Genomic DNA, 16,176 nt, shown 5'->3' on the forward strand with positions numbered 1-16,176 from the left:
CTAACCTCAAAGAACAACTGTTCACAAAAGGCCCGGGTGACCCCAACGACTGTCGTTCAGACTCAATAGAGCACTAACGAAGTCGAAACCAACTGCCCACCAACGACTGTCACTCTAACGACGGGCGTGGGCACTTGGAGCACAAAGGGTGTCAGTGACATCATCCGCCTTGTGAGAGGTTAAATACCTGGATCTCACGCCAGTTAGTTGGACCAGTCCCAGTCTGGTCAGATGAGTACATGAACTGATGAAGCCTCTTGGATGAGAGGTGAAACGTCTTCCTAGACAAACAACCAGTCCAGTTGTTTTTGACTGAAATTGCTTTGAGGATAACGATGACCTGGACGAATGAGAACATTCACAGGCTTAGGTGCTATTAAACAATACTTAAAATATTTGAAATGTACACCAGGGCACAGAGGTAAATATTAGAATTGCACGTTGAGCATAATAGTATTCATAGCCTACTGCTGCTGAGTTATGCCAGCTAATGAAAACTGGTCTCAATGTTAAACGTCTCAGGCTCATTTTGAGGTAAATCCTCGCACAACTATGTTAAATGACCATTCCAATTAAAGACATAATGTACTATGTAAGGATGGGTCGTCACGGTTTTATTTTGACGGGTCGGACAGGAAGTGGTGTATGTGACTCTCCAGTGTGACGCCGGGAGAAGTCAGCGAAGGAGGCAGAGTCGAGCACGGCGAGGACAGGGAGGACGGGTGGCGGCACCGAGGGTCACAGGGATGTACAGTAAACACAGGCAGAAAAATGGCCAGAAAACACCGGCAAAATGTGGACGTTTGTTGGTTTTTCTTTCTTTCCTGTTGCTGAACTGCACACTGGACAGAGCCAGCGGAAACAGCGGAGAACAAGGTAAAGAAAAGCGCGGACATGCTGTAAAACTTCTGTCAGTGTTTAACCAGTTGCGTGTCGGAGCATTGGAGCACAATAGATGAACACATGAAATGTTTAAGATGTGTCATTCACTATAACACGGTGTAACTGGCGCGGTGTGTGTTAGGTGTGAAGGCGTTGAAACTTTACCAGAGTCATTAGCCGTTTATATGACGCTCATGGTCGCGTGGGCCGAATTCCATATACAAATCTGCAATTTAATGCCACATTAGTTTGAGGCAGAGGCACAGGACACACATGACACACTACATATGTCCCGTATAGCACGAGTTCATCTTCATGTTACCGTGAGCTGCATCTGAAACACTGAGACAGAACCTCTGTGATAACATCTGTATTACCACCGGTTCCCTCCCACGACCGCCTCCTGATCAAGTCGGTATGAGGCGGGTTCCAGAGGTGGAATCAGGTCAAATTCTAAAAAGTTGACGTCGTTGAGTTGTGGCTTTCATGCCGAAGTTGGCGGAAGACATTAGGTGTTTCAAAAACAAGGTGCAATATATTCCCTAACATATTTCTATTCCAGTGTATGCTAGAGAAGGTGAAATGGTCAGTTTTCGAACGGGATTCGGTCGAGCGTCTCCTCACACAAGTTCGGATCGAAGCGCGCGGCTCTCCGCTAACCAAATGGTTTCTTATTTAAGATCTATAACAGAAGTCTGTGCACTTTTGTAATGTGGGATAGCAAAAGTTTGAAATGTATTTATGTTCAACGACGGGTGCTTTTCCAGCCTGACTGCAGAGTCAGAGCTGGACTTGGTGTGCTGTCCTTAAAAGGCAGCAGTTCAGAGACATGCTGGAATACAACAGCCCGGACCGGTACAGTACAGTAGAGGGGTCCACATTTAGGCCACTTATGCCACAGGAGGTCCGTTCGTGGGCTTAATGAGTGGAAGTGAAGCAAAGTCTTGGCTGGGTTTTCTTTCTCACTGCTCTGACTTGGCTGGGAGTCCTGGAAGCACTCTGGATTTGAAACCACATGAAATGAACTTTAAACTGATCGTATTGAGCACCCTGTGATTCTCAGCCGACAGGGAAAGGTCGTGATAATGGCTGCTACGTGATGCATCACCCTGTGTCCTTTCATGTGCACTGAACTACCCCGAGGAAAAAACAAGACTCAAACACTGTCTCCATTCAGGAAAGATGTTCCAAGTTAATGCAGTTACAGCCCGTGTGTGTGTGTGTGTGTGTGTGTGTGTGTGTGTGTGTGTGTGTGTGTGTGTGTGTGTGTGTTTGTGTGTGTGTGTGTGTGTGGCCTCTGCACTAACCTCTGCACACAGATGAGTTTTCTGTAAGAGTACACACATGTGGTTTTGTTTCAGATGTCCAGTCTGTGTATACTATGACATGTGTTGTGTATCATAGTAAAGTGAATATGTTGGCTGTTGAACTGCTGATGTGTCAAAACGATCCATTTGTGGATGTTGCCATGGGCAATTGTGATCCTTGCAGCCGTACAGCTCCTACAGTCAGGAGAGGAAACAATGGCCGGCCTTGAATGAATGAATGATATGTTTATTTCGAACGATTATAAATATTTGATTTATTCTGAAATATTGTTATTTTTGAATGTTCATAATTTGATAGAATATCCTCTGTGTCTATACCACTGCTGTCCTAGCATGATTTTAAATAACCAGAGCACTTCAACAAAAACCTTTATTTAGAGAAAAAAACAGTGATCAGAATGAGAGAACAGTGTTGATTGTGTCAGAAGAGAAGATTTCAACAATGTTTTCTTCTCTAGGATTCAAAACTGAACAGGAAGTGTAGAGGCCACACTTCAGCACATCTGCACCCACAGGACATCACTAGTTTCTCACACTGCTCTGGTTTGTTCTGCGTCCATTCTGACTCACTCTCTAACACAGTTCACTAACTGGAGTGGGTTTATTACACATTACTTTGTCACCAAGGATTTTCCAGAGGTTCTCTTTGGGGTTAAGATCTGGACTCTGACACTTCCTCCTCCAAATGTAACTGACTTCTTTACACACTTTGGCTTCAGTCTTTCCCCAGTCCTACGCCAAACATAATGTTTCCATCAGACCCAAATAAAGTGAACGTCCTCTCATCACTGTAGTGACACTGACGAGACACTAGGTTTGTTTCCACTATGGTCGACTACCCTGAATGAGGCGGCTCTATCTCTCCAAAAACGCCCCTAATTTGCACGTGAGTCGCTCAAGAGGCTGTTTGACAGAGTAGAAAATGGCCCCGTCGGAGAGCAGGGCCTCTTTTGTCCCCTGAGATTTCCCAATGGCTGATTGGATAACGCTGAGCTGGGTGTGACGTGTGGTAGTAGAGATGCCACAACACCACGGTGAAAAAGACACAATTGTCAAGAAAATGATGTGTGCAAGCACTGGCACGGCTCCCTCTCCCTCTCTCTCTCCCATTTACACACACACACACACACACACACACACACACACACACACACACACACACACACACACACACACACACACACACAGACACACACATACACACACACACACACACGAACACACACACACACACACACCGTAACGTTAGTACTGCAGCGGGTGTCACAAACACTTTCACAGCGCCTCGATTCTTTAAAGTGGAGTGTTTTCTTCCATGTTTCTTGTACATACTGTAAGTTGACGTTGTGAATCATGCAGGCCACCTCAAATCAAACTATTCTGTATTTCTCGCTCTGAGGATGTGGGGCGCAACGCTATATCACTGACCAGCTGATCACGGGTGATCTAAACCCATTCAGGGTGATATGTCACCTCCGGAGTCTCCTAAATCCTTTCCGGGCCTTTTTTTTACAAGAGAAACACGGCGAGTGAACGGCCATTTGAGAGGGCGTGCCCTGAAACTTCCCGGGAGGACACTCTACAGGGCTGATGGAAACACGCCTACTGTGTGCAGAGACAGATCCTTGTCCTGTTCAGCACTGAACTGGAGACCAACTCCAGCTGTAGTGTTGAACTGATTCCACATTGAGAGTCTTCTTATAATCCTGTCCTCTGGTGCACTTGTTTTACGTGGATGACCGGCCTTTTTGAGGGACTTAAATTAATCTGTGTCCTTGTAAAGTTTGAATCCTCTTGAAATCACAGAGTGTGAACGCCCAACCTCTCTCTAAGGCTGAGAGTGTCATGAACGGTTCAGAGATAACATAAAAATAGTGGACCCAATGCAGACACAGACACAAAGTAAAAGTACAAATAAAATGTTTAATAATAACAACAGACAAACGCAAAACACTACAGAGAAAAACAGGTTATATAACTAACAAGACGATCACGGGAAAAACAGGAACGGGGAGACGACGGAAGATCAGGGAGACGGACGGGAAACGGGAACACGGGAAGCTACGGAGAAACAAAGAACAAACACGAATAGTATACTTAACGATGGGGAGCGTGATAACCACAACAAGAAAAGTAATGCCAATCCAGGGGTAATACAATACAACGGTCCGGCGCTGCATGCCTGTCAGCTCAAGGTATTTATGGTGGCACAGGTGATCAGCGTAACATGCTTCAGCTTGGGGGGAACGCCTACCGGACCTAGACAAACATGAACACACATACACAAGCAGGGATAGACGGACAGAGGGAGACAATCTCAAACAAAAAGGAAGAGAGGAGGGTACTGACAGAACTGGGTCTTGACAGAGAGGGTCATCCCTTTGGCCTTCATCTGGACAACCTGCTGTCTCAGTGAGCCGATCCCAGCTGACATCGGGCGTGAGGCGGGGTCAACCCTGGACAGGACGCCAGTCTATCGCAGGGCACATAGAGACAAACAGAGACAGACAACCATTCACACTCACATTCACACCTACGGGCAATTTAGAGTCATCAATGAACCTAACGCCTGCATGTCTTAAGACTGTGGGAGGAAGCTGGAGAATCAGGAGAAAACCCATGCAGACACAGGGAGAACATGCAAACTCCACACAGAAGGGCCCCACACCACCATGCCGCCTAGATAATGATATATATCAGCCAATATGAATTTTTGCATACAACCAATAGAAACCTTCTAGCGAGGTTATCACACCCCCTATGACAGCGAAATGGTTCCAGGGGCGTGAAGTGGGGGTGGGACAAAATATCGATACGGCAATACATCTTCTCATTTCCTCTTGCAATGCATTATGGATACACTGGCTCCAAAAATCAATCTGTTTATTAAAAATATGTACTTTTTCCAGTATTTTATTAGTGTTTTTAGTAGTACTTATAGTTTAGAAATAGAAAATCCTTTAGTGAGGCATAGTTGGATCACTCCTTTAAACATTTGAAGCCCACAACTGTTCTGCTTTCTGGCAGTTTGTTCTCTGGCCAGGTCATGGCTGTTTTACATTGGGATGATGACGCACCTGGTCATGGATGAAGTGTGAATCTATATAAATATAGATAGTCATATACTAATATGCAGCCTGTGTATGTGTTAAAGAGGCACAGTGGTGCATAAAGTCGATTTATAAGCTTAGCTAACATTCAGTTCTTTATCACACCCCTCCTTATTTCACAACAAAAACCCTGATAAATGTGTTGTTGGAGCTAAACAGGGCCAGATAAGGTAAAACCCGAGGAGTCTCGGAGGAAATGAGAGTGTGTGGCACACTACAGGGCAGGAGTGGAGATTTGGGGAGACGGTATGTGAAGTGACTGCGGCGCTGGCTCCTTATTTGCTAAACACATTGGAAGTCCGCTGGTTCACATGTGGCTGTTTTTCAGGAGCATATTTTACAGCTTGTTCCTCAATTCCATACACTTGCAAAACGTCCTTACTTGATTGAGGAATACATTTGTGCTCATCCCGACCAATAAATCCCCATAGAAACCATAAAACAAAACATTTCAATCATCCTTTAGTAAATGCTCTCTTTCATTTGAACAGAACCAGGAATTTAAGGCAACACAACAGCATTAGAACAATAAAGTTGTTATTACAGATGACAACCTAAAGTGCGGTTCATCAGTTTTTGGACGGTAGCATTTCCCAGGTCCTTATCTGTTATACATGAGTTGTATTTGAGCACAGATACTGGTTATGAAGCAGTTCATTGGTGCAATCTCTTTATTTAATGTATAATAGCAGATGTCCCACACTTGTCTCCCACTGATGGAAACTGGCAGCAGGTCCAACAGAAGAGGACCGTGCCACTTTTCCAGTCTGTTCCCAAACCAGTCTGTCCTCCTCCCTTTATGCTTCACCATATTGTATCACTTTTTGTCGATCCATTACTGTGTATCAGCATTTTCTTCTGCAGCATGGTGTCACTAGTAATGCACCAGTTAATCGGCTGCAGATCATAACTGGCCACAATCACTCTAAATAGAACAGTGATAATGGGCTGCTCCCCTGTTCCCACTGCCTGCTTGAAAATCCCCTCCAGAAAAAAACCCAGTACATCAGGAAAGTGGTGATTGTGGGCCATTAAAGCTGGGAGCTCATTTGCAGTAGTCAGCAGAACCAAAGTCATCACATCATCCATCTGCCATCAACGGTTCTTATCTGAAGCAAGACAAGGGAAAAACAGTCCTAGAGAAAATCATTTGGGGGGTTTCTTTGAATCACAAACAAAAATAATTATTTTATTTAAATAATTTTATGGTATGTTATGTGCATGACAGGGCGATTCAACCATATTGTTAAGGGGGCCTGGGGACCGGACATAGCTGAGCTATTTTTCTTATTATGTATGCACACTTGACCTCATCATAAACAAGAGCATAAAAAGGCTTTATGTAAGTAATACAGCTAGGTGCTTAATTTTTACAAAAGCAAATATATTCTACAACAGGTCATGAATGATCTCCAGCTTTAGCTACATCACAGCATTTCTTACATTTACATTTATAACCATCTTTCTTGTCTTCAGTCATCTATTTCTCTTATTGTAAACAGCTAGTTCAGGAGTTTGAGCAGCACCAACGGAGGGCTTTCACTAATGCATGTTGTGATTGGCTATTTCTTACTCTTCATTTTTACTGTGGCAATTTGAAAAAAATGCTAAAATTTTATTCACATGATTTCTAAGCCAGACTGGCTTGAATAGGTATAGAATGTTTTTCAGGGAAAAAAAGAAACTGGTAGACCAACTATGTGACAGAGGTTAGAGCCCAGCACTGGGGGTTGCTATGGTTGAATTTGAGTTGCAGGGCTCCAGACTGCGACTAAATGGGCTCATTTTGCAACCAAAACTTGAGTGGCGACTGAATTTTACATCTGCTTGAGCATGTGCGACCAGATGTCTCGCCATATCAATATGTAAGTGTCTAAACAGCAACAGAGTGACAGACGATGAAGAAGATAGTGCCGGCACCACAGTAACACAAACATGTAACACGTGAGCCCCCAGCCTGGTATCACCAAAAGGCGCGTGAATGACACGCTATTTCTCTCAAGCCATCTCGCGTATAATTACAACGCATTTCATGATTTTTGCGTGTCATTTCACGCCATGTAGTCTCAATTGACTTGTGTAGTGCAGAGATGGCGTTGTCATTTGACGCACAAATGTCATTGAGGGAAAACCCACGTGTTGGTATTTCTCCGCCACCTTGCGGAGAAATACGAAGTGGTGGAGCTTTCTGCCAGAGGGTTGTTTTTAAATCAATATTTCATGTGAAGGATGGCTGAAATAACGGGCGTGAAATGCCCTAACCCTAACCCTAACCCTAACCCTGGGGAACTACGGGCGTTAAATGAAAAGCTTAATATACGCGAAAAGCGCGAAAAGCTTAATATGCGTAGACATGCACGCGAAACGTCATGAAAGTCACGAAAAGTGGCGTGCTATTTATACGCCCTCCCATGAGACCACGTAGCAGCCCCAGTGTCGGCACAGACCAGTTTACATCTGTGAGTACCGCAGGCGTCACTGCAGCTAACAAAAGTGCTATGCAAAGAGACCCGCAGCAACACCAAGGCTCTCTGCTAAAATCAACCCCCTGTAAAGAAAATACTGACATTTAAAAAAAGTGTTAAAATCGTTGCATCTCGTCTTGTGGACTCAATATTGTGTATGGTATATTTTTTAATATTGTACTGTCATGACAGCGATGGTGCTGTCAGTTTACCTTCTATGTTGCATCTTTAAAAGTGCACAATAAAAATGTGTCACTGAATTTGAAAGAGCACATTGTAATTTCTGCATCTGTTATTAATTTACCATGGGGGAACACATTTCCAGTTGGGAGCCACAGTGAAAAAAGTTAGTCTGGAGCCCTGAGTTGCTCCGGTAGCTAACTGAAGGTCTGTTTCTGGAGCTAATATAAGATTTTACACATTTTAAATTGTAAAAGAAAAAAAGAAGAAAATATGTGGTGGCCAATGTTGATGTCATGGTAAACACTGTCTATCAATATGTATCAAAATCTTGTATCCTGAAGTAGATAATTTCATATCTCAATAATGAGACATATCACAAGTAGAATGTTCTCTGATAATTCGATAAATAAATATTCTATATGAAATAACCACATGATAAAGCCTATTTTTGTATTCTCCTGTGTGAATTTAAAATATAACAAATGGAAAATATTGAGTATTTTCTCATTTGATAAATATTTATTATATTTATATAATTCACATCAGATTTTCTGAAATTATTAAGTTAGTATGTGCTTGTTATTATTAATTTAGATGACATAATTGTGTATCACAATATCTCTATATATGATTTCATCACAATATGATTCCATTGAAACATGGTAAACAATCATATCCAATTATTGCCCAGCCCTAGTATAACCTGACTCTTGCCAGATGAGTTTGGTTCCTCCTTGCTTCACTCATCACTCTGGGTTCCCTCCATAGGAAAGTGATTTCAGGAGGCTGGGCCTTATCAAAAATCCTTTCAGATGATTGGATAAACCACTTTTCCGTCATCTTTATTGACAGGCTACTTCAACCACTCACATGGAAATCAACCTGTGAAGCTGATGAGAGCGACGCAGGGAAAAGCCAAAACAGAACAGCCGACATGGTTTCCACCAACAGAAGCCTTCAGAGCCGTTCTCTGGTGTTCTTTAAAGAAGAAAGATTCTCTAGATTGGACAACACGGATGAAACAGCAGCATCCATGTTGACGTCTGCTTCCTCGATACGAGCCGCAATTGTTATCTGAATCACAACAGTGCTTCTCTGCTACGTCACATCTATAAAACCCCACCCGCGGTCCTGATTGGCTCGACCACCTGAAATCATTTTCCTATGGAGCGATCCCAGATGGTTGAGTGGAGGTAGGCGAGTCAATGCGGAAGCAAGGAAAAAACAAAAGTCATCTGGAGAGAGTCGGGTTAGTCCTAGTAGGCAACCACAGACAGAAGTCATGCCACAATAACTTCAATGACAAGCAGCTCAGCTCCCGACTGTTCACCCCCGTGTAATGTCAGCCAGCCTCAAGTGGCCACTCGATGAACTGCAGTTGGCACTTCCTTGTTGGCTTCATTTCTCTGCCGCTGCTGCTTGCTGCTTGGTTTTCTCAAACTCTCTCTATCGCAGATGTGTCATCCAAAGGTTAAAAAAGCCCTCTTAACTCCTAATGCACTTTTGCTCTGCCAGGATTTAAATAAACTCTGCGCTCAGCAGTTTACTCTAGAATATCTGCCTTCAACACGGCCCATTTAGCAGGCACTGAGCACAGCCTGCCCTGGGCCTGCGCTCCACATGCTTTTGCAATGCAAGGCCTGTTCTCTGAGCCCAGAGAATTCTGTATGGAATGATCTGAGAGCTCTTGAGAGCGTGGGCTGTTATTTCCGGGGGGGGGCAGGGGCTGGCTGCGCAGTCGGCAGAACTGTTGGAGCTCGACCTCATAATAAGCAAACTTTTATAAGCGACATGCTCCCTCACAATGCCCAGCTCACCTTTTCACATCGCCTCATTTTCCAACTGCCAAAACCAGCTCGGTGTGACTACGAGGTTGCACCCTTTAAGAAAATTTTGTTTGAAAACTAGCAGATTGCGTGGCTGTTATTTGTAACACCCACAGAAATACTGCGTAAGGTCCCTTTTGGTCTGCTGTGTGGGCTTCCTTTAGTCATTATTCATTTTCTGAGTGTTATGTTTATGCTTTGTGGATCTGGTGTGTAGGTGAGGGGCTGCCACAGAGTGCTGTTTCTGAGAGCTTTCTGTTACAGTCTCCATGCTGGGATGGAGTGTAATGTAGTTCTACAACATAAAAGTTTCTAACCCATTTCATAATGAACTGAGAACAAGTGTCAGAGGCTATTGAAATGATTACATCATTTAAAGGAATACTTTTAAGCTTTAGATCTCTAGTTGGGATAGGCGTGATCGATTCCTCAAGTCCTCCTCGTTTCAAATGAACTCAGTTGGTAAACAACGGCATACGAGCTTTTTGTGTGTGCATGTGCAGCACCTCTTGATTCTGCGCTTGACCCGAAACACAAACACCTTTGATATTTGGGACCGGCTCTTCGTCTCACCATCAGAGAAGTTGTGTGACCTACAGGACGGGGTTACTGTGAAAGGCCCAGATGATATGGAGGGAAAGAAGTCACGTTGAGGGCTGCAGCATCGAGTCAATGGACACCCTCTTCAGGAGGACTAGTTTGAAAATATTGATGTCAACGAGCTAGAGGCTTGTTTCAGTGAGCCATGCATTGGTGCTTAGAAAAAACCCACTTCAGTAGTGGAAGTCCAACAGGCACCAGGACAAAAAAGTGAGCGTTGTGTCTGTGGCAGCAGCTGCTGATACCTGCCACCTCTGTGCCAGAGGAGCACCTGTTCTCCACAGCTGACTGATCATTAACAGGGCTTTGACTCCGAACTTCAATATTCGATTATAAAAAAAAAAAGATATCTGAACGAATATTAGGCAGCCCTTAATATTCAAACCTGTTATGGACAATATCTTTTGTAAATCTGTTTGCTTGTTAACATTGTTTTCAATTCAGATTCCAAGGCTTATTCACGCTTGGTGAAGTTGTGAATCGCAAGCTCATTAGCAAGGCTATTATTGTCCATCTGGGCTCCTGTAGGTGAGGTTAGCGTCAGTCAGGAGGGGTCAGGAATGGGGGTGTTTACACTCAATGAAAAACTGATGCTTATTGTCTGAGCAACATCCTCTAACAGCAGTCAAGTTGTGAATTTGTTGTAATGTCAGGCAAACTATGCTTATTCATTGGTTGTTACCCTGTTCTTTGTTGTTGATTGGCTGGCTGCTGGTCAGCGGCAGCTCTTGATTCCTGCCGGTTCCACAGTGAGAGCAAAGAGAGCGGCGTTGCTGCACCGCGGCCAGAGACTTTTTGGGAGCTGTAGCATATTCTACATAATTTTTCCACGTGAGAAATACGATGTGTGGGGGGAGTGGGTGACCAAAGACCGAAAAGAGTGACTGACACGCTTAATTAAAAGCAGTCGCGCCGCAGGGTCTTACTACTGATATTTAATGGTCAAAATATTATTCAAAACTATTAGAATATTCAAATATTAATATTAATAAACAGACAATCTTTAAACATGATTTTTGGGCAAAAGTCACAGCCCTTCTCATTAACAGAGTGAGAACGTTTTTGTAAGGAAACAATGTTAGAAGTTGTGGTTGTGAAAAATAAAGTGCAGTGCTGTGCATGATTATTCCTGCAGGAAGATGCGTTGACTTGGAATATTGGAAGATTACAGTTGTTTTGTTTGTTTGTTTGTTTGTTTGTGTACAATAAATATCAGTGTACTTCAGGACAGGAGTGAGGTTAAAGTAAAATCATCCCCGGGTCTTAATCGGCAAATACACTCACAAATAAGCCATCGAGACAATTTAGGTTAATTGATTACTCTAAAAATTGCCCGTAGGTGTGAATGGTTGTCTGTCTCTGTGCGTCTCTATGTTCCCTGCGATAAACTGGCGTCCTGTCCAGGGTGTGCTCCGCCTCACGCCCGATGTCAGCTGGGATCGGCTCCAGCCCCACCGCGACCCCGACCCCGGGATAAGCGGTTGAAGATGAATGAATGAATAAATTAATGGAGAAATCCTGGAGATACAGTCACTAATAGCCGAATGCGGCTAACAGTGATTAGCTCGGGGCAGCACGATGAAGGCATTCAAACGTCTTTTTTAACCACTAATACTGCTGAAAATAACAGCAAACCTCTGCAGCAGCATGAGAAGAGTCCCTACACACAACAACGTAGTTAGTGAAGCCAGAGTTTATTAAAGAGTGTTTTAAAGACTTACCTACTGGCCCCTGTACCAGCTCCTCTCATAGTAAAGTCTATTCAAGTGGATTACCAAAGGAAGGTGCTTTGTTTTTTGTATTCAGCTGTTAGCGACTATCCAGGATTTCTCCATTAATACTTGTTACATTTTTTTTGATGACTAATTTGATGAGTGTATTTGCCTAAAAAGACCCAGGGGTGATTTTACGTCTGAATTTCACTTCGAAGTGTCTGATGACTCGCATATTTGTTACGGATGTTTGGAAACACTGATGTAGAGTGTGTCCAGGAGTCCTGTCCCTCCCTGCAGGGGGAGTGAGGGTGCAGTGAGTCTACAGCCCCGTGGAGCTGTGAGGTTTGACAGCAGCCAGTCTGTCAGGTAGGCTGCTATCACGGCTTTCTATTGAGATGGCTTTATGTAAATGGAAGTCTCCGACGTCCAGCCCTTCCAGATCCATGTGCTGCGTGCGGCCTCGGGAAGCAGCAAGGTCCATCCTGGCCCGGGCCTTTCCAAGCTGAACAGGTGGCTCACCGCCATGACCTGCCTACTTCAATCCTCTGGGCAACACTGCCAGGTCCTACAGCTGCTTCTGCGCCCGTTGAGAAGTGTAAAAGTATTTCCAGTTCATTATGAAACTGTGGTGTTCCTCCTGTTTGACTCATAACAGCATGGCCTGCTGCTACTGCTGACTGGAAATTATGAAGTTCACTGTAAGCATTTTCTTCAGCTTAGAGAGAACTGTTTTCAGAAAGATTTTAATTTGTTGGACTTTAACAGATTTGACTGGTAAAAAAACAGCAAATACCAGATAATGGAAACCCAGCTCCAAACTGTACTCAGCTAAAGTACTTCAGCACATGTATTTACTGTAAATGTAAATTTGCCCTGTAAATGCAGTTCACTGTTTAATGCTTCATGTTCCTCTTTAGTATTTGTCTAGCTACGTTAACTCTATTTGCAAAAATATAAGAAATTACCAAATCAGCACAATCTGAAAGTCCAAACCGGTTTTAAAATGCTTCCAGTGTGGTATAAATGGAGGACAGAACGAAGCGCAGTCGCAGGCGGAATGGGGCACAGCTGCACCTGGTGAGAACAGCTGTTAGTTGGACGCTGGAAAGGACACATCGATAGTGAGTTTACTGCTCAAGTGATGTCACTGCCTCCTGCTATGTTCTCATTGAAGCCAAACAAACCCACGATTCTGCGTCTTGGAGACTGTCGCTAACTTTGGTTAATGCTGGACACTTTTCACCATGGTTTGATCAAATACTGATAATTTAAGTTGAACGATCCCTACATTAGACATGAACTTAAACTAACATGTTTGAATTTTAAAAATGGCTGTAGTTCCCTTTTAAACTTAAGGGGAACTACCTCGCTCACGTGGACATAATTGGTTTGATTATATTTCCTCCCTGAAGTAAGAGCGCCAGGATGACACACACACAACATCACTGTACTGTAGCTCAGCTCAAGGGAATGCTGTTTGCACGTGCCAATCCCTAATCCCTGAGTACTGGCACACTTTTCCTTCTGTGTAGAGATAGACAGTTGGCAGGTGTACTTTGGTACAACACAGATCTTAATGAAACAGCACTGCGAGCTCCGTGGATTATTCTTTCTTTGTAATTTAAATGTGACAACGCCTTTACAAATGTCACTGAGCTTTGTTGTATGTAGATGATAGATATTTTCAAAAAGCGCTATCACCATTTCCTGTCTGTCCTGTATAATAAAATGCTTAAAAACTGCCCAAAAAATAATCTTAAAAAAAAAAAAAAGATTTCCGGGTTCAAACGCTCCGTTGAAACAAAACAGACAACAGTGGGCGTACTAGAACAATTACCATCACCTCTTTCGTCAGACAACTTTTTTATCGATAAAGGGTTAAAATGACAATTACCTTTTTCTGTTTAAAAACAACTCAGATCTGTTCCAACTACGGGGGACACAGCACTGCGGCGGTGTCCGTCGTAGAATACGAGGCTTTGACCGGCTTGGACCCGGAAATCATATTTTGAAAGAGCGTTACTTGGCGTCTTAAAAGCCAGATAAAATGTCAGACGATAGTAAAAAAAAATGACCATCACATTTTCCCCATAACTAAAGATGAGGATTTAAGCCATAAAGATCATTGTTTGGCCCTTTTCTGTGCACATGATCAAATATGTATTAGATGATGAAAGTCAGGGATATGTTTTGTTTGGATAGGAGGTTCCATTTTGGACCTTTGGATCCTAAGGATTTCTCCTGATGTTCTGCCAACATGTCTCCCTGAAGTGAATAATCAAGGGACACTTTAAAAGTTTACCGTAGCAAAATTCCACACATCCTGCAAAGCTTTTGTTATTTTCCTCCTTGGCATGACATTAAAGTGCAAACATATAACCAAGAGAATCCTAATTTTTCACAACACCGGGAAACAGCTAATCTAAAGCAGAGCGTGTCTGAATGACTGCTGTGTCCAATCCCTTGGTGATAGAGACGAGCAAAACCCACACTTATTTATATGTAAATGCTGCAGCTTTTTAGGAAGTGCAGGAAAAAAGTTTCAGCGTATCATTGGATCTGGTTATTATTCCGTCTCACACACATTCTAACAATGACTCTCTTTCTGCCAGGTGTGAGGGAAGGTGAACACTGCAATCATCAGTGATGATAGGGACCCACTTTCACCTCGCAGCACTCATACTGATTCATCCCACTACTTCACTTCTGTGGAAAACAAGGAAGGAGGAGAGAGAAGGGAAACTCCTTCACTGAGCGCCTCATTAAGACTGGGATTAGCTCAGGAATGCTTGAACTGAGAGAGAGAGAGAGAGAGAGAGAGAGAGAGAGAGTGAGAGAGAGATAAAGAGCGAGGTAAAGAGATGGAGTCTATGGGGATTCAGGATATAGGAAATATACTGTAAGTCTAAGCTGTTATAGGGGGATTTGGCTGCTGTGGCACTCCAATACTCACGTGGAGAGCACTAGTTCATCACTGCCAGTTCCTGCAGCTGCATCTGTCCCACAGCCCCATGGGCTTTTTGAACCTAGTCTTCTTTTGATTTTCAAGCCTTGTGAGTCCATCCTGATCTCTGAGGCCGTTGTATTTTACTCTCAGATCAGTCTGGTAACGTACAACGGAGAAAATTTGGAGATGTTTGACCAGCAACCGAACCAATCAGCGTTGGTTTTGAGGTGGATTTGAGTGATGAAACGAGAAGAGACTGTTGAGTGTAAACAACATGGAGGCTTCCACAGATGAGATGAGCAGCTATGGAGCAATCTGCTCACTAACTCTTTTTTTCTCTGGATCCTTCTGTTGAAAATGGACCGGGCTCCTGAAATTGGGCCTTTGATCCGTAAATGCACGTTACATAAAGGGAAAATATCCTTTACCCACATGTTGTTTACTTTCGGAGCTTTGCCTCCACGCTGTTAGTACGTCATACGCTTCGTTAATCTGATTGGTTGATTTGGCCCGTATGTTCGTGATAGACAGATGTTTTATCCAATAGGCAACCAGTATTTTCGCCTCTTCCCAAAATTTCTCCAAACCAGAGTTCCCAGATGGATATGCTGAGACACTGAGAATATGCAAATCAGTCCATCTAGCGCAGTCAAGTTAACACTCATCTAGGTCCTGTTCAGATTTGAATTCCCTTGTTCTGTTGTCCCTTTGCGTTCTGCAAATGTAGCGGTGCAACGTTAGCCCTGTTTGGGACTGTCCCCATTGCATTAGAGACAGTTCCAGATGCTCCCTATTGAAAAATGACTGTGAGCTACTCTGTATTAGAGAAGGAGAAATTAATGATTTGCTGCCAGACCACCTACTGGGGCCTCATCCTTGCAGTTTTTTCTTCTATAAAACTGAATCAATTTTGAGATTCAGATGTTCGCTTTTATATTTTCAAAACTGTAGAATTTCAGAATCCTTTAAAAAAATAATGCCTTTATTGAAACAAAAGACATGTTAAAGGACTGTTTCCATTTTAGCTCAGTGTGTGAGACTTTACTGCGTGTCACCAAGCAGTCTGAAGTGTGATGAGGTCTGTGTTGTTTTACTGAAGCAGCCTGGTTTCAAATTTATG

The 16,176-nt window shown here is 43.3% G+C and overlaps 1 protein-coding gene across 1 annotated transcript in view; it reads left to right on the forward strand.

The window, feature by feature from the left end:
- The first annotated feature begins 707 nt into the window (after nucleotides 1–707).
- adam19a (ADAM metallopeptidase domain 19a) overlaps nucleotides 708–16,176 on the forward strand; it is a 266,602-nt gene continuing 251,133 nt past the window's right edge. The window contains exon 1 of the mRNA XM_083937316.1: nucleotides 708–876. Within this exon, the coding sequence (XP_083793442.1) occupies nucleotides 747–876 (130 nt within the window). The 5' untranslated portion in view covers nucleotides 708–746. The remainder of the gene's footprint in view (nucleotides 877–16,176) is intronic.

This window comes from Echiichthys vipera (genome assembly GCF_963691815.1).
Source record: "Echiichthys vipera genome assembly, chromosome: 22".
In the NCBI taxonomy this organism is placed as follows: Eukaryota; Metazoa; Chordata; class Actinopteri; order Perciformes; family Trachinidae; genus Echiichthys; species Echiichthys vipera.